This window comes from Gopherus flavomarginatus, chromosome 3 (genome assembly GCF_025201925.1).
Source record: "Gopherus flavomarginatus isolate rGopFla2 chromosome 3, rGopFla2.mat.asm, whole genome shotgun sequence".
NCBI lineage: Eukaryota > Metazoa > Chordata > Testudines > Testudinidae > Gopherus > Gopherus flavomarginatus.
Window position 1 is genome coordinate 108425877 of NC_066619.1, and position 21386 is coordinate 108447262.

At 38.3% G+C, this 21386-nt stretch overlaps 1 protein-coding gene across 6 annotated transcripts in view; it reads left to right on the top strand.

Annotated features, from left to right (window-relative positions):
* ZDHHC21 (zinc finger DHHC-type palmitoyltransferase 21) overlaps window positions 1–11678 on the top strand; it is a 64274-nt gene extending 52596 nt beyond the window's left edge. For all 6 annotated transcript variants that reach the window (XM_050943206.1, XM_050943205.1, XM_050943208.1 and 3 more), the window contains one exon: window positions 455–11678. In XM_050943206.1, coding sequence (XP_050799163.1) covers window positions 455–587 — 133 coding nt within the window. In that variant the 3' untranslated portion in view covers window positions 588–11678. The remainder of the gene's footprint in view (window positions 1–454) is intronic.
* The last annotated feature ends 9708 nt before the right edge of the window (window positions 11679–21386 follow it).

A 21386-nucleotide genomic window follows, 5' to 3' on the forward strand; every position in this document is an offset into this window, starting at 1 on the left:
AAAACTGAAGGCACTGGTAATAGTTTTTGCATGCTACCATGCTTTTGTTTCTTTTCTGTAGCAGTGGTTCACTATTTTCATACTTGTTTTTATAAAAAAAATAGGTACAGATTATTCTTCTTCCCTGCCTACCTAAAGCAAGCAAAACTATATTTTGTCTCTAAAGCACAGATCAAAAGACACTTGCTACTGTGTTGTTGACGTGTTTAATTGCTCCTGAGAATTTCCTCCCCTTCAGAAGTTGCCTGTAGTTGATTGACGACACAGATTCAGTTTCTCCTATCCAAAGTTAAATCTCAGCTGCATGTCATAATGAAAGAAAAGCTGTATTTGTGATGCTGGGACACAATTCATCAGAGTCCAGTAATGGATCCCCAGCCAATCTATATTGTTCTAGCTGTCTGAAGTGCACCATGGGAGTGCTGTCTTTCACTAATAATGCTGTCTTCTTTAGATCGAGGCCCCCAAAGCCATGGCAGCAGACCTTCTCAGAAGTTTTTGGCACTCGCTGGAAGATCCTGTGGTTTATTCCTTTCAGGCAGAGGCAACCACTGCAAATTCCCTACCACTTTGCCAATCATGTCTAAACAGATGGATGGTGGGCACAGATGGGTCCTCCATGCTGGAAGTGTGTTACAGGTTTTATGATAATAGAACTATGACAGTCCTCAAGTCAGTTAAAATCCACCTACCAATCTTAGACATCATAATGTGCTCCAGGCTTTATTTTAATAGTGATTTTGATTCTGTTGTGGCATTAGTACTAGTTCTAAGTTTAAGTTTAAGGCATATTTACTTTCAAATTAGTTTTCCAGAGGGAATTCTTGTGTGTTTGAGGTTAATAAAAAAAACATAAATGATTGAGATACAATGTTACCCAATTTTGTTTTGATACTGGATATTTTGATTTTTTTTTTAAGGATACACTGAAGTTTACATAGATTAATAGAGTTCAAACAAAGTGTCTCATTCTGCATTTAATTTTTTAGTATTTTTTATTAGTAGATTTATCTGGATTATGTAAAGGTCTTTTTCTGCTAATTGTGTTTAAAATTCTCTGTTTTCTTTTATTTATGATGCATGATATTAATCATGCAGTACAGCACTGGAAAAAGGTGGTATTTTAACAGAAGCAGACTTTTTCCTAAACTTTTTCTAGAAGTTTTTTTTTATATATAAGGGAGATCTTGTATCTTATGTTCTCACTTTTGTAAAAATGTAGTCTTAATACAATAAGTTATCATAGTCCTTGTGTCAGTAAAAGCTATGAGAGCAAATACCATAGGGGAAACTATGCAGATATAAAGCATGTTTTTCCCTTTTCTCCACATGGACTTCCTTGTAACTTGCAATAATTCCACATATAATCGATATGGTACGAATATTAGAGTACATACGTTTAAAAAATGAGGTTTAATCAGTCAATATAAGGTATCATGTATGAATATAGAAAGTAGTGTGTGGTCACTAAAGTTATACTTAACATTTTGTTTTGGTTAGTCACTGCTAGAACTAGAATTAGAATTACTTTTCAGGTGTTTATGTATAATGGGCAACGCGTATGGAATATACTTTTTTAGTATTTTATTTATATGTAAATATTGATGTTATAGACAAGCATTAATTTCTGTGTGAACAGGGTAATTGAACTGCACTAATTTCCTCTTGTGTCTTGTGTGGACAGGGGACCATTTTGCTCTTTTTCTGGGATAGGAGGGTCACTTCTTTTTAGAAGTGGTTAACAAGAAATGTTAACCTTAAGATTAGAGCTGGTCAAATAGTAAACTGATACACAAATAGAAGTATTGCCTTTGTTTTGCTATGATTTAGAACATTGTGTTATTTGTTGTTCATGTATGTCTCAGCAATTGTCAGGTATTTGGAAATCTTGAAAGGTTCATGAATTGTCACAAGGATAAAATTCATAGTCTGCGTTACTCACTATTCTGCCTAAAAAGTTTATCATCCAATCTAAGAGCAGAAATAACAGCATGCAACTTAGGTGACTACCATACAATATGAATAACAAATAGTGAATAGTCAAAGCAAACAAGACATAAGCTGAAAATTATATATTTCAGGCTATTTGGGATTTCTAGAATTCTGAGAGAAAGTTCCTTTCACTCTCTCTTTCACTGTTAGTTTCTTTGTGGGAGAGTCTTATGGCTGTTGTTTAAACCAAAGAGGTGATGAAAATGCTGATCTGGCCTTTGAAATTTACAAATGAGCACTGTATAAAGTAACTGCTGCATCTCCTTTAAGAAAAAGCAAGTAGCCTGTTGTATTCCCTGTGACACTCTGGGTTTTCATTCTGCTTAAACGTGTTTTGCAAAACACATGCATCTAAATATAGGATTGGGATTTTTTTTATTTGATAATGAATTAGCGTAGTTTGCAGGTTGTATCATTTAAATAAGTGTTTCTCAACTACCAGTCCCTGAGATCTGCCTGATACAGTTTAGGAAGGCAGCAAGCTGGTCCCTGGTATCAAAAAGCGTGAGAAACCCTGATTTAAAGCACTGAGCCTTTGATTAAAGAGAAGATAAACAAGTTTAAATGTCCTTGACTCACTCATTATGGAATGTACATTTATTCCTTCTGTGTTTCTTATATCTTCCTTTCGGTTATTTAACTTTGGGGAAAACACATTTGCAGTACATGAATTGTTGCAGTATTGGACCATGAATTGTAAACAGTGCATTTAAATTTGGTAAACTGTACCTATACAAGAAATGATGGGAGCATGAAATCTTTGCTATTTTTTGTCTGCGTAATTAGTCTAAATCTAATATTCTGTAAATATGTTCCAAATAAGAGGAAATAACTAGATTGTGACCTTATCCTAAAATGACACGGATCTTGAGTTAAAAATAAAGAAAGTCTGAATGTATATAGTGTAAACTGTACATATGTATAAACATATGCATATCTGCAGTTTACAAGATGTCCAGTTTGGTTGATTAGCAGGTGTTTTTACCTAGTATGGTTTAGGACTCTGGCCTGTTGGGCTTGTGGTGAAGTTGACACATACTCAAGTCTTAAGGAGAGCTTTTCATCTCTTGTTCCCCAAGTGCCCTCTTTTGGCCAAGTCATGCAATGACATTAGCTCTTGTATTAGAGAAGAGATGATGTCCCTGCAGTTATAATTCATAGATTGCTGAGGCCTCATACTCGGACAGTGATGATTTGGAGCCATAACTTGGAGAGAACAGAAAACAATACACCCAAAGTATGTGGTTTGCAGGAATCTATATTCTTGCGACTCTAGCTTATATCCCAAATACAAAAGCACTGTTGTTGTCTTGCCTCAGATAAAAATGAAACATGTCAGACCTCTTGCAAATCCTCAGAATAGGTCTGTGGTTTATATAACTATACTCTTTTTGTCAAATGAGGCAGAATATAGATTGCATAACCCAATACCGACTTTCCTTTTGAGCAATCTGTTGTACATTAAAATTCAAAAATAAAGCATCAGAGTTACTGTTGCTGAAATACACATACTCATTCTCATGTTTCGTGATACACCCTTAAATTTTGTCTGACTGTTTTATGTGAGAATGGTAATGCTAAAGTGCAGAGGGTCTCAGATTTTTTCCACAGTGATGGATTTTCTTGTAGACCTCTCCCTTTTCAGCCTCTGAATCCCATTCCCACACTTTGCCCACAGCAACTGTAATGTTCAGTTATACAGAATCCTATTAGGTCAGTAGTGAGTGATCTGCTTCATTTTATACCCCATTTTGCATTTCTGCTGTTTATTTCTATAAAATCTTCAAATTTTGCGGGGCCCAATTTGAGACATCTTTAAGAGGCTTGATTTTCAGAACGTGCTGAGTATCCATCTTTTGAAAATCAGGCCTCTTTAATATGTCTGAAGTTAGGCATCCAAAATCACTTGTCATTTTTGATAATTTAGGGCAAGAGCGTTCTCATATTATTCACTTATTAAAGCATTTGTTCTGAAATTGTGATTTCCAGAGCTGCTTCTGTCACAGATGTAAAGGATCTTCTAGCAGTAGTGTTACTAACATTTCTCCCTATAGCTGTAGCCTTGTGTTTGGGGCTCTTGTGGCCACTGTTTAGAGGATATATTTGACCACTTAATCTTAAAGCAAAACAAAACAAAAAAACTCTCTTCATATTATACCCCATGTAGCTAGTTTTATTTGCTTCTATCAACTGCCTGTTTTCTTTGGTGTCAATTCAGTCTTGTTTCAATTTGTGGATATCATCAAAATTGGAAGAGGGACAGAACCACGTTTCAAAGTAGCCTGAAGAGGTTAGAACAGTATTGGATACTAGCTGCTATTTATTTTCTTGCATTTATTCCCTTTTTGTTGTATTGCGGCTTTGGTCAGGTTTTAATATTAATCTACTCTTTTGTAAGGCTTGGCTGCACAGGGAAATTAATTCAGATTAAAGTAGGATTTTATTAATTTTATGCAGAGTAGTTGTTTCACTCCCTGTGTGAATTATTAATCCATAATGAGTGTCCACACAAGTGGTTAATCAGGAATAGCGACTCTAGAATAACTCCTCATATAGACAAGCTATAAAGTTCATAAACCTTGTGAATATGAACAGTACTACGGGGTTGCCTACTAATAAGTATGCATTTCATTGACTGTTGTAGAAATATTAACTATGAGACAATAACAGCTAAATTTACTGTAGCATACAAATGGAAATCCAAGCTCTGAGAGTGCTCTGGAAACATTTTGTTTCCTTTTCAGCAACGGGATGTTGTGATGTAGTAGAAGTATGGCATCAGAAGGGTTGGTCGGAGTCTGGACAATAAGGTGTTTGGAACATTTAACATCTTTTGCTATGAGCTAGTGGTTTCAAATTACACTTAAAACATCTCAACTACTAGCATGGGCATTCTGAAACTAAATCGAAGCAAGATTCCTAGTTAAATGTTGGCCAACAGCATATCTTTGGTGCTGGGCATTTAAATGAGTGTGCCACATCAGAATGATTTCTCTGTAAATGTTATTAAAAACAGTTCTGGCTGGCAGTGAAGTTAAGAAATATTCTTTTTCACTCTTGGGTGTAACTTATTACTAATCAGGTTTGCATTTCACTGAAGAAACAGGCAGCTAATAGACATGACTCAGAATAGCTACAAAGGATGTAAAATAATGGGCACCAATGTAAGAACATGGATGGACGGACAGACTTTGCAGTAGGAAAACTCCTGTGCATCTTGGATCTTATAAAAGGACGAATGAGGGAGAAAGATTCATATCCAACAAAAAGAAGGTTAGGATGGTGCCAAAAGAGTTGTTTGTTTCAGCTTTAGTAAATTACGAACAAGATGCAAACAGCAGGAACTATACAATTTATATGTACACTATATCCCTCTTTTCCATTCATCACCTTATAATACTAACACAGGACTCTTTAAAAGCACATCTTGTGTTGCCTAGTTTTATTCAGTAAATATGCGAATGATATTTTTCTTCAGTAATGAGCAAAGAGTTATTGCAGTTTGTATTGTAGCAAACCTCTAATTATCTATGTAAGGAGCCTTGATCATGAAGATGGTACCTGAGCATCATTGCTACAGATTATTTGTTGTAATAAGTCAGTGAAACATTAGTTATGTAAATGTTTCACTAGTTCACAGCAAAACATTATGCTTGTTTTATAAGTTGTACATAATCTGCCAACCTTTCTCGCATCAATACAAAAATAGCAGACTTTTCTGTCATGTAGAAGATACATCATATCATTTAACATGTCTATGATTTCTATACCCTTCCTTTTCCCAAAACTTGATTTTACTGCCAACCACAAATAATAAGAGACCACTGTAGCTTTAACTAACCACCTGTATTACAAGACAGAGGTAATTTACAGTGTTTATAATTAGTCCTGAGCCCAGTTTTCCAACTGGATATAACATCCCTTTACTAAAAAGACTAAACGTTCTGTTCCAAATATGGTGGAGTCTTGACCTCCTGAGAAATAATAGTCACTTCTTCCATATATATGTGTCATAAGGTCTATGTCTTGTGTCACAGTGAGGATAAATAATAATAATTAATCTGTGTAAAATAGCTACAATTTAAACTATTGTGAAATAGCTAAGTGTACCTCAGTTCTATCCAATACTGAAAGATAAAAGAATAGCTTGAAGCAGTGTGGACATTAATTGATCCCACCTCTTGCTAATATAGCCTTGTTATGTACAGTGGAATAATCAACTAATTAATTGCTTTACCAAGGCTTATAACAAGTTTCTGTTTCACCCATACTTCTGTGATTGAGAGAACAGAAATTTTTATTTAATTTTCTGAGAACAAAAATTAATGTTCTGCATTTGTCCTTCAAACTAGTTAGTACCAGTCTTTTTCTATTACCAGGCCATCATACCTTACACTACAATGGCTCTCAAACTTCTGTAGTGGTGACCCCTTTCACACAGCAAGCCTCTGAGTGCGACCCACTATTATAAATGCTGGAGGTGAAGTAGGGGTTGGGGTGGAGGCTGACAGCTCACGACCTCCCAGGTGCTAACCTCATGACTCCCAGTTTTAGAACCCCTGTTATACTACATTCTGTAACCAAGAATTTGCTACTAAAAAGCAACTAGACCAAACACTCCATCTATCCACACGCTCTCAGTGAAAGGTGTCTTTGTGGGTCAGACCTACAAATATCTCAGGGGTTGTCACTTCAGCTCACCCAACCATCTTTGGTCTGGATTTTTCTTTTCCAGGTCACTGTCAATCACAACAGGCAGCTATTGTGCCATCCTCTTTAGCTTCTTCAGTGCTTCTTTTGTGTACACTGCTGCATTCTACTAGGCCTCAGGTTGCTATCCCTGTGTGCATCAGGTTAGTAGTCAGGAGCCATGATGATTTGAGAAGAGAACAAAAACTTGCTTCACCTCATTGCCCCAATCCTCCTGTCCCTCTTCTGCCTTCAGATTCCACGTGTGCCAAACAGACAGCAACAAAGTATAGGCAGCGCCATGGTGTCTAGTGCTCATCAAAAGACAATTTGGAGGTCTGAAATTGTAGGGCCCAGATCCTTGTGCATTAGTCCGCTCCTGATTTTGGGTAGCTTTGTATTGCTGAGTAAATTTGCCTAATTGAATTGTCTGTCAGTTGTAATGACACATGTAAACTTTTTATTTGGGAAGGAGGTAGCTGTGTCTAAATACAACTGCCATACAACACTTGAGTTTTTGGAAGGGCTAAGCACCCACATTTCCAGCTGAAGCCAATGGAAGCTGCAGGTGTTTCACTTCTCTGAAAATCAAGACACCATTGCCTTGAAGTCCTGAACTGCATCTATTATCTTTTCTAGTCACTTTTACATTTAAACAGCATATTGCAGCACTTTGTTAAGTGTGCATCGTAAGGATGAGTGTGGTGTGAAAACGAAAACCTTTGCACAGAGTTCACTTAAGTTTGCTTAAGTTCACTAGGTTTGAAGTTTTCTTGTGAGGCACTAACTCATAGTCTGACAACAGGGGATCTGAACTTTGAGGGCTCACTTGATTATAATGTAGTTTGGTCCTATCTATGCAGACAAAATCATACTGTGTTATAAGATTATTCTACAACATAGGAATTTTGCTGGTATAGATAGGCCCAGCTCAGTCCTTCTGCTCCCAAGCACCCTGGGGCTGAGCACCTTGATTACAGTCCCCAAGTAATGTGAACACCACCACTGACTAGCTCTTGCTGCAGGCATGCAAGGCTCTCTTTGGCAACCGGAAAAGTCACTGGTTTCACAGCCTGAGAAGGTGTAGGGTAAATTTTTATTTTTAGATCTCAGTCTCTCTAGTTGCATTTCTTTTATTCTGTTGTGGTGCAGCTGTAAATACATATTAATGTGTCTTCTAGGGTTGGGAGCAAGGGGTTTAATTACTTAAAATCCTGAGATATGTAATTCCCTGTTGGTTCTGTGTAAGCAAACATGCAGAAAAGCTGTCATACTCCTTTGTGGATTCTGAGCTAGTGCTGCTTTTTCATGATGTAGTAAAACACAGCAGAAACTCACTGTACATCTTCAGCATTGTTTTTGACACACACATAATATTCAGGTTATTTTTAAACTGTGGGTGCCTTAAGTCAGTATTTCCTGACTAAATGTGCTATATGCAGTGTCCTGGTACTACTACAGTAGCATTTAGTAATTGGAGATCCTGACTGTTGCACCAACAGTGGTTTTGTCCACTTGGGAAATTTATGTTCTCACATACATATGCTTTGTAAAATAAGATTTAATCTCATTCAGACCAGTTTCTGTTTAACAAAACTTAGTATCCAGACGTTATTGCCATAGTTGATTTTAAATGTTAATTATGGATGGTTTTGCAATTATGCCAGATAGTAAAGTATGTTTTTGCCATTTAATTGAATTATTCTGACACAATTCAGTTAACTTACAGGATAATTCAACAAACTGGGGTTTTGAGAGCAAATTACGTGGCACTGATCTCAGTCACTTAAGTTTTTCCTTGTGCACAATGTAATAGATTTCTCTCATCCATGTTACACTGACACACTTTATTCTGTCATTTAAAAAATCATAGGACTGGAAGGGACCTTGAGAGGTCATCTAGTGCAGTCCCCTGCACTCATGTTTGTTGGCATCCTTTCATCTGTGAGAGATGGTGGGAATTGCAGCCTATGATGTAGATGGTTTTCAATGTCTCGTGACTGAATAGTCCAATCCGAGATTTGCAAGATCTTTGGCAGTTATTGCAAATGTATGTATCTTGGTTGGGAGCTGCTTGCTTCCTATGGGCTCTTTTCTCTTCAAGCTGTAGGAATCAGCTTCTGTCATGGACCCTGATACCCTGATGGAGACGATGGCACCACTTGTTACGATCACTTGCCAAGATTTCCCATTAGTCAGGATCAACTCCAAATTCCTTCATATGTCTCTTGCATGTGCCTTTATAGCAAAGCTTGGGACGTCCTGTTGTTCTTGTTCCTTCTGATAGCTCCCCGTATGCTATGTCCTTGAGTATGCGCCTGTCTTCCAACCTACTCAGATGGCCCAGCCAGCACAGTTGTCTGCTTGAGCAGGGCTGTCACACTTGGTAAATTTGTCTTTCGAAGAACCTCCGTGTTGGTAACTTTATCATACATAGGTGGAAACTGTTTAGCCTTTTCTCCTGATAAGCATAAGTTGTCCATGATTCCCCACCATACCTGAGAGGGGTGAGGATGATAAGCTTTGAGTTGTTCCGTGCTCTTTTAGTTAGTCTGCTAAAAATGGTGGCAGCCTTTCCAATGAGAACATTTAGTTCTTCAGCCAGTGAGAGGTTGGTGGTCACTGTAGAACCTAAATAGTTGACTTCTTGGACTATTTCTAGCTGGTTTGCATTCAAGGTAATTGAAGGGTCTTGTGGAACCCCCTGTCCTAATACAACTGTTTTATTGATGCTGATGGTAAGAGCAAATGCCTGACAGGGACTGGAAAGGCGGCCCATGAGTTCTTGTAGTAGATCTTCATTGTGGCCTATGAGGGCAGCATCATCAGTGAATAGAAGTTCCTTGATAAGCACCTTTTTGACTTTGGCCTTTGACTTAAGTCGGGACAGGTTAAAGAGTTTCCCATCTGATCTTGTGTGGAGATACTCTCCATCTTTCATGTCTTTAAACACAAAGTTCAATAGAACAGAGAAGAAGATTGCAAAGAGTGTAGGGGCAAGAACACATCCTTGCTTCACTCCACTTTTCATCTCAAAGCTGTCTGAAGTGGACCCATCAAACTGGACAGTTGCTTTCATGTTGTTGTGGAATGAACATATAAGACTAAACAACGTTGGTGGGCATCCCGTCTTTTCTAGTATCGCAAATGAATATTGGCATTCATGGCAGGACTAAGTATTATCTAGACCATCTCTGACAGGTGTTTGTCTAACCTGCTCTTAAAAATCTCCAGTGATGGAGAATCCACAATCTCCCTAGGCAATTTATTCCAGTGCTTAACCACCTCAACAGTTAGGAAGTTTTTCCTAATGTCCAAACTAAACCTCCCTTTCTGGAATTTAAGCCCATTGCGTATTGTCCTATCAGCGGTTAAGAACAGTTTTTCTCCCTCTTCCTTATAACAACCTTTTATGTACTTGAAAACTGTTATCATGTCGACTCTGTCTTCTCTTTTCCAGATTAATAAACCCAGTTTTTTCAATCTTCCTTCATAGATCATGTTTTTATAACTTTAATCATTTTTGTTGCTGTTCTCTGAACTTTCTACAATTTAGTCCACATCTTTCCTGAAATGTGGTGTCCAGAACTGGACACAATACTCCAGTTGAGGCCTAATCAGCGCGGAGTAGAGTGGAAGAACTGGTTCTGTCTTCACAGATTGAATTAATTAAATTATCAAGGTAATCTGTTCTGAAAATACACCGATTACAAGAGCTAATTTCAGTACTGTTCAAAGATATTTGAAAACCAAATGAAATGCAATAGATGCCTGACATGTATGTTGTTTATATCAAAATGGTATTATCATTGTAAACAATATACTGTAAATTAAACACTTTGTTCAATTTTGTGTGTGTAGTTCAGGTTGAAGATCGTTAAGAGTGCAGAATACATACTGGCAGTTGTTCCCTGTCTTTATAAAAGGAAAAATAGTCATTTCTCTTGGATTAAGGCTAATTATGATCTGGACTGGTCAAAATGGTAAGATTTCAAAACCTTTTGGGGGTCAGAGAGTGCTGCTGTTTATATTTAAAAAAAAAAATTGTGGAGAGTGCTGTTGGACAGAGTGAGAAGAGCTGCCCTCAAAGACCAAATCAGCTATTTTGTTGTGTTATGCCTTTATCCCGTACTGGATATTTTAAAAAGCATCTTCCAAAACATTCCTAAAAACTAGTACAATGTAGCTGAGCGTTTCAGACAATAAGAGCCTGATTCAGCAGATACTTAAGCGTATGGCTACCTTGAAACACATGAGTAGTCCCTTGCTGAACCTAAGGTTCAAAATCTGCTCTGTTGCTCCCATTAACTTCAGTAGAGTTCTACCTGTTTACCTCTTAAGCATAATTTGGACCTAAAGTAGGATATACATTTCTCAAGTTGTACAGGAAATCTGAGGCAAACTTCAAGATATGTGCACATTTGTGGGAAAAGTCAATATTTTTCTGAATATACATAAACTGACTTTCCCAGGTCTGCAATACTGAAGATTATATAGATACTCTGTCTCCTGAATGGTTTTCAACCTAAGTGCCATAATAAAATATATTCTGTAGCCATCTATATCAAATTTTGTAATTTGGGCTTTCTGAATTTTGTAATTCACTTAATCTGCATGTTGTTTTTTATTGTTGTGTTTTCTGTTTGTTTCCATTTACTTTAATACTGTTTACATTAGATATGTTGAGAATGACTAGTGCTGAAGTTTAGCAAAAGAAGTGCATAAATAATCAATGCGTGATGTTTGAGGAGAATGGTACCAAAACACTTGCTCTGGTATTCTTTTTTATTAAAATCGAAACGTGAAATGTGTATCCACCTTATAAACAATGATTTGTATTTATTTTGATGATTGTTTCATTTGTGTAATGTTTCTGTTTTTCTTTCCAGAATGATGTAAGTTACATTGTGAATATTTTGATTTGTATTGACATGTATTATGTACTGTATTTTTAGAAATTTTATTTTTAAATAAAAATCAAAAATTCTGTTTTTCCTCCTCTGGCCATCATTTAAAAATCAGTTTACAGTTTAAATTGCTGCCTTATTTTTTTATTTTCTGTAAACGCCTTGCTAATATTTTCTCAGTCTGTTTCAGATTTGCATGATATTTATTTGCTTTAATAATTCTGCATCTAAAACATATTTCTATGTTGATATGATCCAAAAACGAACATGAGTAGAGAAAGTACTATGTATTCTAGAGTCTTATTGCCTCCGTTATGGCTAAATTTGCTTTTATTTATTCTGCAGTGCATCTGACCTCGTTCCCTCTCTCATAACCCTCTTTCCCATAGTAGCAAGATCTTGGAAAGGAGCACCACTCTTAGAATATTGTTGTTTTTCTCTTTTGTACTGCTTAAATGGGCCTGATTTTGCAGCCACACTCTGTGCATAACTTTCATTGATGTTAGAGTTCCAGATACAGAGCAGTTGCATATTTTGTTCTGTTATAAAATAGATATTGTCTGTGGAAGCATTGTGAGACAAAAAGTCCATAAATATTAGACTTACCGCATCTAAAGAACTGTGGGCCTGTACGATCCAGCATCGTTCATGAAGCCTGGTTTTACAAAAGAACACCATCTTGATTAATGTACCTTCTAGTTGATGGGAACGGCAGTAGTTCTGCCTTCCAGATGAGAGGTGAGATATGGTGTGGCTACACAAGGATATGGGGAGGGGAGAGAAAAAAAAGAAAGCTGTTAAGTAAAATGTGAGTGGGAAGAAATTGAACCTTGAAACAAACTAGATTTAGCAGTAGACAGAGCCATAGCAGAGATGAGAGAGGGGAAATTGCTCTTTCCAACTCCAAGGATGGTTCCACTGCAAGGATCATGAGTAAAAGAAAAAGGGTGATTGTCGGGCATTCAAGGAAATTATTGAAATGGCTGAGTTGTGGTACTTCACTAGTAATGGCTTACTATTTGATGATGTTTCATGACACATGACTTGCTTGTTCTATTTCAAACCAAAAACCTGATTGTTTTAATAATAATAATAATGATAATAATAAAATCACTTTTATAATGATCCTTCCACAAAAGCATAAAACCACCCTGTAAAATTCTATATTATTTGTATATTCCAGAGAAAACAATTCCTACTTATTGCCAGTAACATCAGTTTTTCTTATCTGCAGTTTTACTGGGCTCTTTCCCCATGTAATAACTTCAAATCTGGTTGATTTCTACTATTTTATTTTAGTATTTTTATAAATTAGAAACAAATGAATCATGTTTGTCTCTCCTTTCTGATGTGTAGAACAGACCTTTTGACACTTTCTTATTAATATATACTCTTCAATATTTGAAATGCTTGAAGCTTTTTGAAAGATTTATAGATATGTCTAGTCCTTTTATGAATGGAATGAAACAAAATGTTCAATAATACTTTGAGGGTGTAAATTGTGAGAATGCCTGCCAGGTAGTACAGATGAACAAATGCATGCAAACCCTGCTGTAGGCTGACCAATTATCCATACGAGCAGCAATTATGTTAGTATACAAGGGCAATTGGAGGAAAAATTGGACCCTGTGGACATCCAGCTGAGTAAACAGGCTTGAGGAAGGATGGAGGATGTGTTAGTTTGAATAAAATACAGCTCAGCTGATTAAAAGAACAACAGACCAGTCACAGCACATTCTTTGTATGTCCTCTAGTTTAACAATATTTTTCTTATTAGACTTCCCTTCTCAAAAACACTCCCTTTACCAAGGATTAGCTTGAGACAGATGCATTCTGAAATAAACTTTATGCAGTCAACCAAGATTTTGTTTCAGAAATATAGAACTGTACATAATTGAAATGGACAAGTGCTGTTGAGAAATAATGGTTATTTCAAGGCCCAGTAAGATAATGTATCCCCAAATATAACATTCAACCAGGTCTTGATGATGATATGGATAGGATTCTATTTTTAATAACCTGAAGGGGACAAATCATTACTGTGACATAGGAGAAAGGGCTATCTGTGTCATAGTGCTCTCACAAATTTAGAGTGAATGAAATGAAATGTCACTGACTGTTCCATACTGTTTGTGTGGGGAGGTGGACAGACCCTGAGCTGGTGTAAATTGCCGTAGCTACATTGACATCAATATCAATATACAAAGTTTCTTGGGTAGTAGAGAAGGGAAACAGTGGAGACTTTAAAGAAAGCTTGCTCCTTAATACTTGACCACTCTTTTGACTTCATGTTTCCAGTGGAGTAGGTCACAAAATGTCTACCAATGTCCACTTTCTACTGTTGCTTTCTTACAGAGCTGTTGGTCATTTTGGAAGGACTGGTGTTAGACCACATCTGTACACTACCTCCCCCTGTTCCTCCTCATGTTTTAAATTTTTAAATTTGTGTTGAGGAGGAATGTTGGTTTTGTGTGCCTTTTAACAGGAAACAATAGAATCTATGGGATACACATCTCATTTTACTTAAGTGTATAATGTCTGGAAACTGTATCATTTATCTGTGCACTGGGGGAGCCAAGGCTCAGGGCCACATCTAATGGTCCAAAGAGCAAAAGGATACATAGATAACTTTTCAAAGCATTTCATATACATATAATTTGGTCATATGTTTAGTTATGGCTCATTAATTGATTTTCTGATCACTTTGTGCTCTATTTAATGTATTGCCATATTTAAACCAGTATCAAGGAGAGTTTACAGGTAGAGGGGCTCACACATTAATTCCTGGCTCGATGACAACATTTTATAGTCTCCTCCCATGGAAGCAAAATGGCTTAATTCTTCTCTGGTTGAAGAGGCTTGCAGTAGAAAAAGAATGGCAAGATCAGCTATTCTCCATTCCTTTAACTGGCAGCTACATTTAAGGAGGCATGCTTGTCATGGCTGTTATTTCCATGACAAAACTAGCTTTTAGAGAGTTGTCGTAAATCATGGTCTTTTTCACCCTGGTCTGCCTGTTACCAAGAAAAACTCCTTCATGAAGTTTTATACATTTTTCTTGCTTTGGATGATTTGCTATCTTTATATGTTACTAGGCCACTAATAGCAGCTATTTAACATTATTTAACATTTTTCTTGCTTATGGGAACTTGCCCAAGTAATTATGGCTAGTTGGATTGTCAGTGGGGATTGCTAATACCTATGTTATTTTCTTAGGGAGAGATTTTTTTCAAAGAGTTCAGTGTTGGCCTAATTGTGTTTCCACTGAAGTAATTGTTAGGAAAACAGTAAACGTTTTTGAAAATATTACCCTGGTGTTTTTATTTTTTTTAAAAAATTTTAAATTACTTGACACCACCAAATTATGCACATAACTAGCCTGGGGAAACATGTGTCCTTGTTAGCTTTATCTTTCCTCTTTCCTTCCTTCAATGTATTATTGTATCCACTTGTCTCTTCTCAATCAGAATTGGGACCTCGTGTTTAGGAGCTCTGTGAACACACATCTCTGCCACAAAGAGCTTCCAGTCTAATTTATGACAAGATCTAGCTAGTCGTTGTAACAAATAAATGAAGGTACTTGAGTAGGGAGGACCACAAACTACTTGGAGGCACAATTAACAGGCTTTGAGGTTTTTAAAAACTTTTGTTTTAAAATATGAACAGGAAATGTTAAGGATATCAGATTCGTACTGCCATGTACATTATAATTATTGGTAATTTACTGTGGAATTAACTGATCACTTTGGTAAATCAGGCCACTTATTTTGGCACCAAAATATAGACTTAGGAGTTTAGCTTTAGGCACCTGTTTTTGAAAATCTTGGGCAATATAATTTGTCATCTATATAGAAGCATAAAAATCCCTAGGGGACTGAGAAATACTCTCTGGAACATAGTTCTGATGTATAAATTCTGTATACTCTATCTGGGGAGGGGTAGGGGAAGAAGCTGCATCCTGGAAGCACATCTCTTTGTTATCCTCTTGAGAAATCATAATAGTGATGAAAGCATTAGATGGGATGAGTACCTACATTTTTTTAATGTGCAAACATTGGCAACTCTTGTTCTCCAGACTATCGTCATTGATATCAATCTTATCTTATACTCCTCTTTAAATTCCGTTTAGCTTTGACAGATGTCTTACTAATTGCACAGTAAAGTTTTTATTTCTTACTTAATTGTGTCTTACTATTTAAAAACAAAGCTAAAAAATCTTTGGCAATGAATTGCTACATATAATTTGGGGTTCAGTAATTATTGCATTTTAGTTTAGTTAATGGATTATGTATATTTTTCCCACATCGTGTAATATGCATTAAGACATTATAGGAGTGATTTTAAAAAAACACAAATATATTTGCTTAGTATATAGTATTTATTGACTGATTGGCTCTATTGATTGCAAAGGAAAGAAAGAAAAAAGTGATTGGAGGGAAGATAAATGTTGCTTTGATGAGGAAAAAGGCAGGGCTTTTATCTAAAGCAGGCACATTGTGCTCCTCAAAACACAGAAACAATGGGAGCCTTATATACCACACTCCACTGGCAACACTAAAACCAAAGCCTGAGTAAAAAAGATGCAAGGGCGATGCCTTTGTGCAAGAGAAAATAAAGAACAATTCATAAGCAGTGTGAGCAGAAAGATTTTTCTCTCAAGTCTGAGCCAGACCTGGCTAATAGGTATTCACATTCCACTGAAGGAAAGGCAACCTGTTGGAAAGAAGGACCTCAGGGAGGCTAAGGTTTTGCATTCATGTGTAGTAACCTATGACCTTATGGAGGACTAAGCATATCACTTGAAAGCACTAACCAAGTGTGTCCCTAGCCACTAGGAGCAGGTGGAGAGGGGATGAGAGAATGTGGGAGAAGAGAGGCCGGCTTTTGGTAACAAATACAGTGTCTCATTTTTGCCTATGTATGCACAAAAGAACACATTCAAGCAGGTTAGGAAGCATACTGCTTCACATGTAAGCTTTATAACAATGATTTCTCAAAGATTAATTGAGGAAACTTTTTGCTTACTGGATTGCCTTATGCATTTTGCTGGTGAGAGGCAACCTTTCTACAGAATATTCTGGATGCAGTGCTTTTCTAACACCAATGTCCTTATTCCTTCTGCTTGCTGAAGCATGAAGAAGTCTTTTAGGTGATTCCACAGGGCACTGTGAGTGCTTGCTATTCTCAGGGGAACAGTGTAGTCAAGAGGGAGAAGAGCAGGGTCAGCCTTAGCGAAAATAGCACTCTGGACACACTTGTATTTTGGTGCCCATGGTCCCAGCTGCTTTCCCAGGCTCCCCACTCCACCCCTGCAGCCCCAAACTCCCTTTCATGACCTCACATTCAGTCCCACCCTACTTCTTGCCTCTTAGCCACAGCACCCGCCTGAGCACATTAGCGATGCACAGGGCCAGCCTTGCCCAGCGGTGACTCACATCTGGATGCCATGCTGATGGGCATCATAGGAAACCCCACAGCAGTCACTGACTCCCCTAGCCAGTGCTACAGGGACCTCTTCATCTGGTCGTTGAGTAGGACAGCCAAGACAATATAGTAGGAAGTCTTCCATACTCTGACAGGGTGAGCGGGCTCTGGGGCAGAGTCGTACCTCTCCTGCACCTCCCAAACACGCCCACTCAGCATGGCATTACATTGGTGTTAAGATAAGGGGTGGGGCAGTGACATGGGGGCTCTAGAAGGGCAGATCTCTTCCCACCCCAATACTGAGCATCCCCAATATTCAAGTGCCCCTCCGGAGTCCCAGGGAAGGTGGGTTTTGGGGAGAGAGGGAGGTTGAAATGCTCCAGTACACTGAAGGTAGCTAGGGTGGGTAGTGATGGTGGAAGGTTGGCTCCCAAAATAGCCCCAACCCCCTGCACTAATACCTCCCTTTGGGATGAGTAAGAAAAAGGGGGAGCCCCTGAGAGCTGGGGATATTGGGGAATGGTGAGGTCAGTGTAGTATGCAGGAGCGGGACCTTGAAAACATGGCCACTCTGAGAACTGGGGGGAAATGGGAGGACCTTGAGAACTGGGAGGCTGGGACCTGTGTGGCAGAGGGAGGGACCTCCTGGGAGCTGTGTGGGCATGGAGGGGGGCTGGGAGCTGGGGGCACAGGTAGGGGTCCCCCAGGCTCTGGGCGCACAGAGGGGCCCCCTGGGAGCTGGGTGGACTGGGACCTAGAGGCACATTGAGGGCTGCTGGGGAGCTGGGGGCATGGGGGAGGGGTCGCCTAGGAGCGGGGGGCACAGGGAGGGGGGTTCCCTGAGAAGGAGGGACTGGGAGCTGGGGCACAGGGTCAGGACCCCCTAAGCCTTACTGGTCTCTGCCCTACAGTTTTAGTTCCCAGTCCCTTCCTTTCCCTTCCCCTCCCAACCTGGAAGAGGCTGGCAACTTCCAGCTCCCATTGGCTGGCTGAGATGCCAGGCACCATCCATTGGGCAGCATGGCTTTCAGGCTGCCCATGGAAAGAGGACCGGCAAGGCTGGGACAGTCTGGGGGGAGGCAGTGGGGAAGAGCCGGGCTCCCAGTCGCAGTGTGCAGAGGCAGGACTTGGACCACACATGGTGCGGTGAGTGGGGCCTCTATTCAGGAGCTGAGAAGTGGAGGTTCCTGCCACACTAGGCTGTACCCTGCAGGCTGTGAGGGGAAGCCCAAGCCCCTGGCCTTTGCACCATGGCAACCCCTGGGCAGACACTCACATTGCCCCACCCGAACGCAGTCCCTTACTGAAGCAATATGTGATGCAGACAATCAGTGAAGGATGGTAATTGCAAAACTCTCCACTACCTTGACCATCAATTGTTTTTACCTACAGACGGTCCCTAAAGCTATTTTGGCTAAGTTAGTGGGCAACATGTCTCCATAAGCTACTCAAGCAAAGGGTTAGTTTACCCAGTAAAGGTTTTTAAAGGTCTTGCCCACTCTTTCACCCTGGGCAATATTTTCTATAATCCCTGTTTACTCCCTCACAACAGATGGATAGAATGTTAGATTTTAAATCCAGAAAAGACCATTAAATCATCTAGGCTGCCTTCTTTATAGCACAGGTCATAGAATTTCACCCAGTTACCCCTGCATTGAGCCCAATAACTTGCATTTGACTAAAGCACATCTTCCAGAGAGGCATTCAGTCTTGATTTCTAGACATCAAGAGATGGAGAATCCACCACTTTCCTGGGAAGCTTATTCCAATGGCTAATCAAACTCACTATTAAAATATTATACCTTATTCTAAATTGAATTTGTCTGACTTTAACTTGCAGCCATTGGTTCTTTTTCCTGATGGACTAACGAGACCTTTTGTACCTAGTATTTTCTCCATGTGAAGGTACTTGGATACTAAAATAAAGTCGCCTATTGATCTTCTTTTTGATTAACTAAACAGATTGAGTTTATTTAAGTGTCTCTCTGTAAGGCATTTTCTCCAGCCCTCAAATAATTTTTGTGGCTCTCTTCTGCACCTTCTCCAGTTTTTTCACTGTCCTTTTTAAACTGTGGATACCAGAACTGGATACAGTCTTGTACTATCGGTCTCACCAATACCATATTCAGAAGTAAAATAACCTCAGTGCTTGTATTTACTACTCCCCTCCTTAGAGCTCCAAGAATCGCATTACTCTTTTTGCTACACCATCATACTGGGAGCTCATGTTGAGTTGCTTGTCTGTTATGACCCCTAAATCCTTTATAGTCACTACTGTCCAGGATACAGTCTCCTGTTCTGTAGGTATGACCTCCAGTCTTTGTTCCTAAATGTATGACCTTGCTTTTGGCTATATTAAAGCACATTTTATTCAAATAGGTCCAACAAACCAAGTGATTCAGAAGTTTTTGTATGTCAGCTCTGATCGTGTGTTATCACTATGCCAATCTTTGTGTCATCTGCAAATTTTATCAGCTGTGATTTTATATGTACTTCAAGATAATTGATACAAATATCGAATAATGTTGGGCCTAGTTCTGATCCCTGCAGAACCTGACTAAAAATGCTCCCTTTTGATGATCATTCCTCACTGACAGCAACTTTGTGAGATCTGTCATTTAGCCAGTTCTTAATCCATTTAATGTGTGTTTTAGTGATATTGTGTCAGGCTAATATTTTAGTCAGGCTGCTGTGCAGTACAAAAATGGGAGAATATTACAACTCCACAATAACCTTTATCAACCAAAGTCATAAAGAATTAAATCAGGTTTGTTTGTTAAGGCCTGCTTTCCATAAACCTATATTGACTGATATTAATTGTATTCCCATCCTTTAATTCTTTCATGATTGAATCCTATATCAGCTTTTCCATTATCTTCCTTGGGACTGATTTCAGGCTAACTGGCTTATAATTACCCAAGTCATCTGTCTTTTTTGAATACTGGCATGACGTTAGCACTTTTTAGGCATCTGGCATTTGCCTGGTACTCCAGATTTTATTTCACATCAGCAGGCCAGAGGATCTTCAGACTGTTTTAGGACTTTTGGTTGCAAATTAACCAGGCCCACCTATTTAAAAATATTTATCCCTAGTAGTTGGTGTTAAACATCATCCATAGTTACAAATGGACTGGTAAGTAGCATTGCCACACTTTGTCCCTAGGGCAGGTCAGATAGATTTCAGTGGACCTATAAAACCACTTTCAAATTGCCATGGGGCAGTGAAACATAATGTCCACTATACTGTTCCCTTTTCCACAGTCTGACAGTATTGCCATTGTGATGTATCCAACCCCTGCTTACCTCAGGAACGGTTACGTGTTTTGTCACCAGTGCCCCTGCAGGGCAATGTGTAGGTCATCGGGCTAGACTGCTTATGAGAATCTTGACAAAAATATATAGGAAAACACTAATTCAAGTTTGGTGATAGGTACCATAAAACATGATAATGATAGGTATTACCATTAACTATTGCACCAGCTGAAAATTAAAATCTGTTTGGTTGTTCTTTGCACTGCCTAGATACTGTGAAACAAAGATGTTTCTTTAAATTAAGAAAATGTGTTGATTGTGTCTCTGGTCACAGATACATAATGGCAAAATAACAGATTCAACTCAGAGCAGTGTGGTTTGATTAAATCAGTGATCTAAATCACCTATTTTAATCATTATTTAACTTAGCAAGCAGGATTTTAATCACGTTTTGCATTTGTGCTGTCTAGTTATTTCCTAAAGAAAGGTTGTTTCTCCTTGGTTGGCAAGCATTAAAACATGTTGATTTGCAATCAAATATAGCATTTACATTAAATTTGGTGCTTATGTTTGCTGACTGGGAGGATAACATTGTATCTGTACACGTTTAAGCAATTATAGAGCTTAACTATTTACTAGTTGACTAATTTTTTATTTGAAATTTGTGTCAAGGTCTATTTGGATGTAAATTTAAATTCAATTAAAAATGCACAAAAACATTTGTTTTTTTATTAAATACCACAGTAAAGATGCTGGATGCATAAAAAAAGTTCATCAGAATGTTTTGAATTTAAAACTAACTGATTATTAAGCAAAGGCAGTATTACTTGTAGTTAACAAATTGTTTCTGGTCACCATATTCAAGATTTTAGAACTAGAAGATCTCCTTTCACAACTAGTTTTTTTTCATAGATTGAAAGGAAAACAAGCATTCCTGTTTTTTCAACTCTCAATTGTTTTCTTAACTTTGGATTAACTAGTCATTGTTCAGAATTAGTTGAATAAACTGGAATAAAGAAAATATTCTCTCTACACCTGCAGAAGAGGCTACTGCTATCAAAAGTTGGTTTAGCACTTCAGGAAACTCTCTAGTTCCAGGTGCTTAGCCAATGACTTCCACTA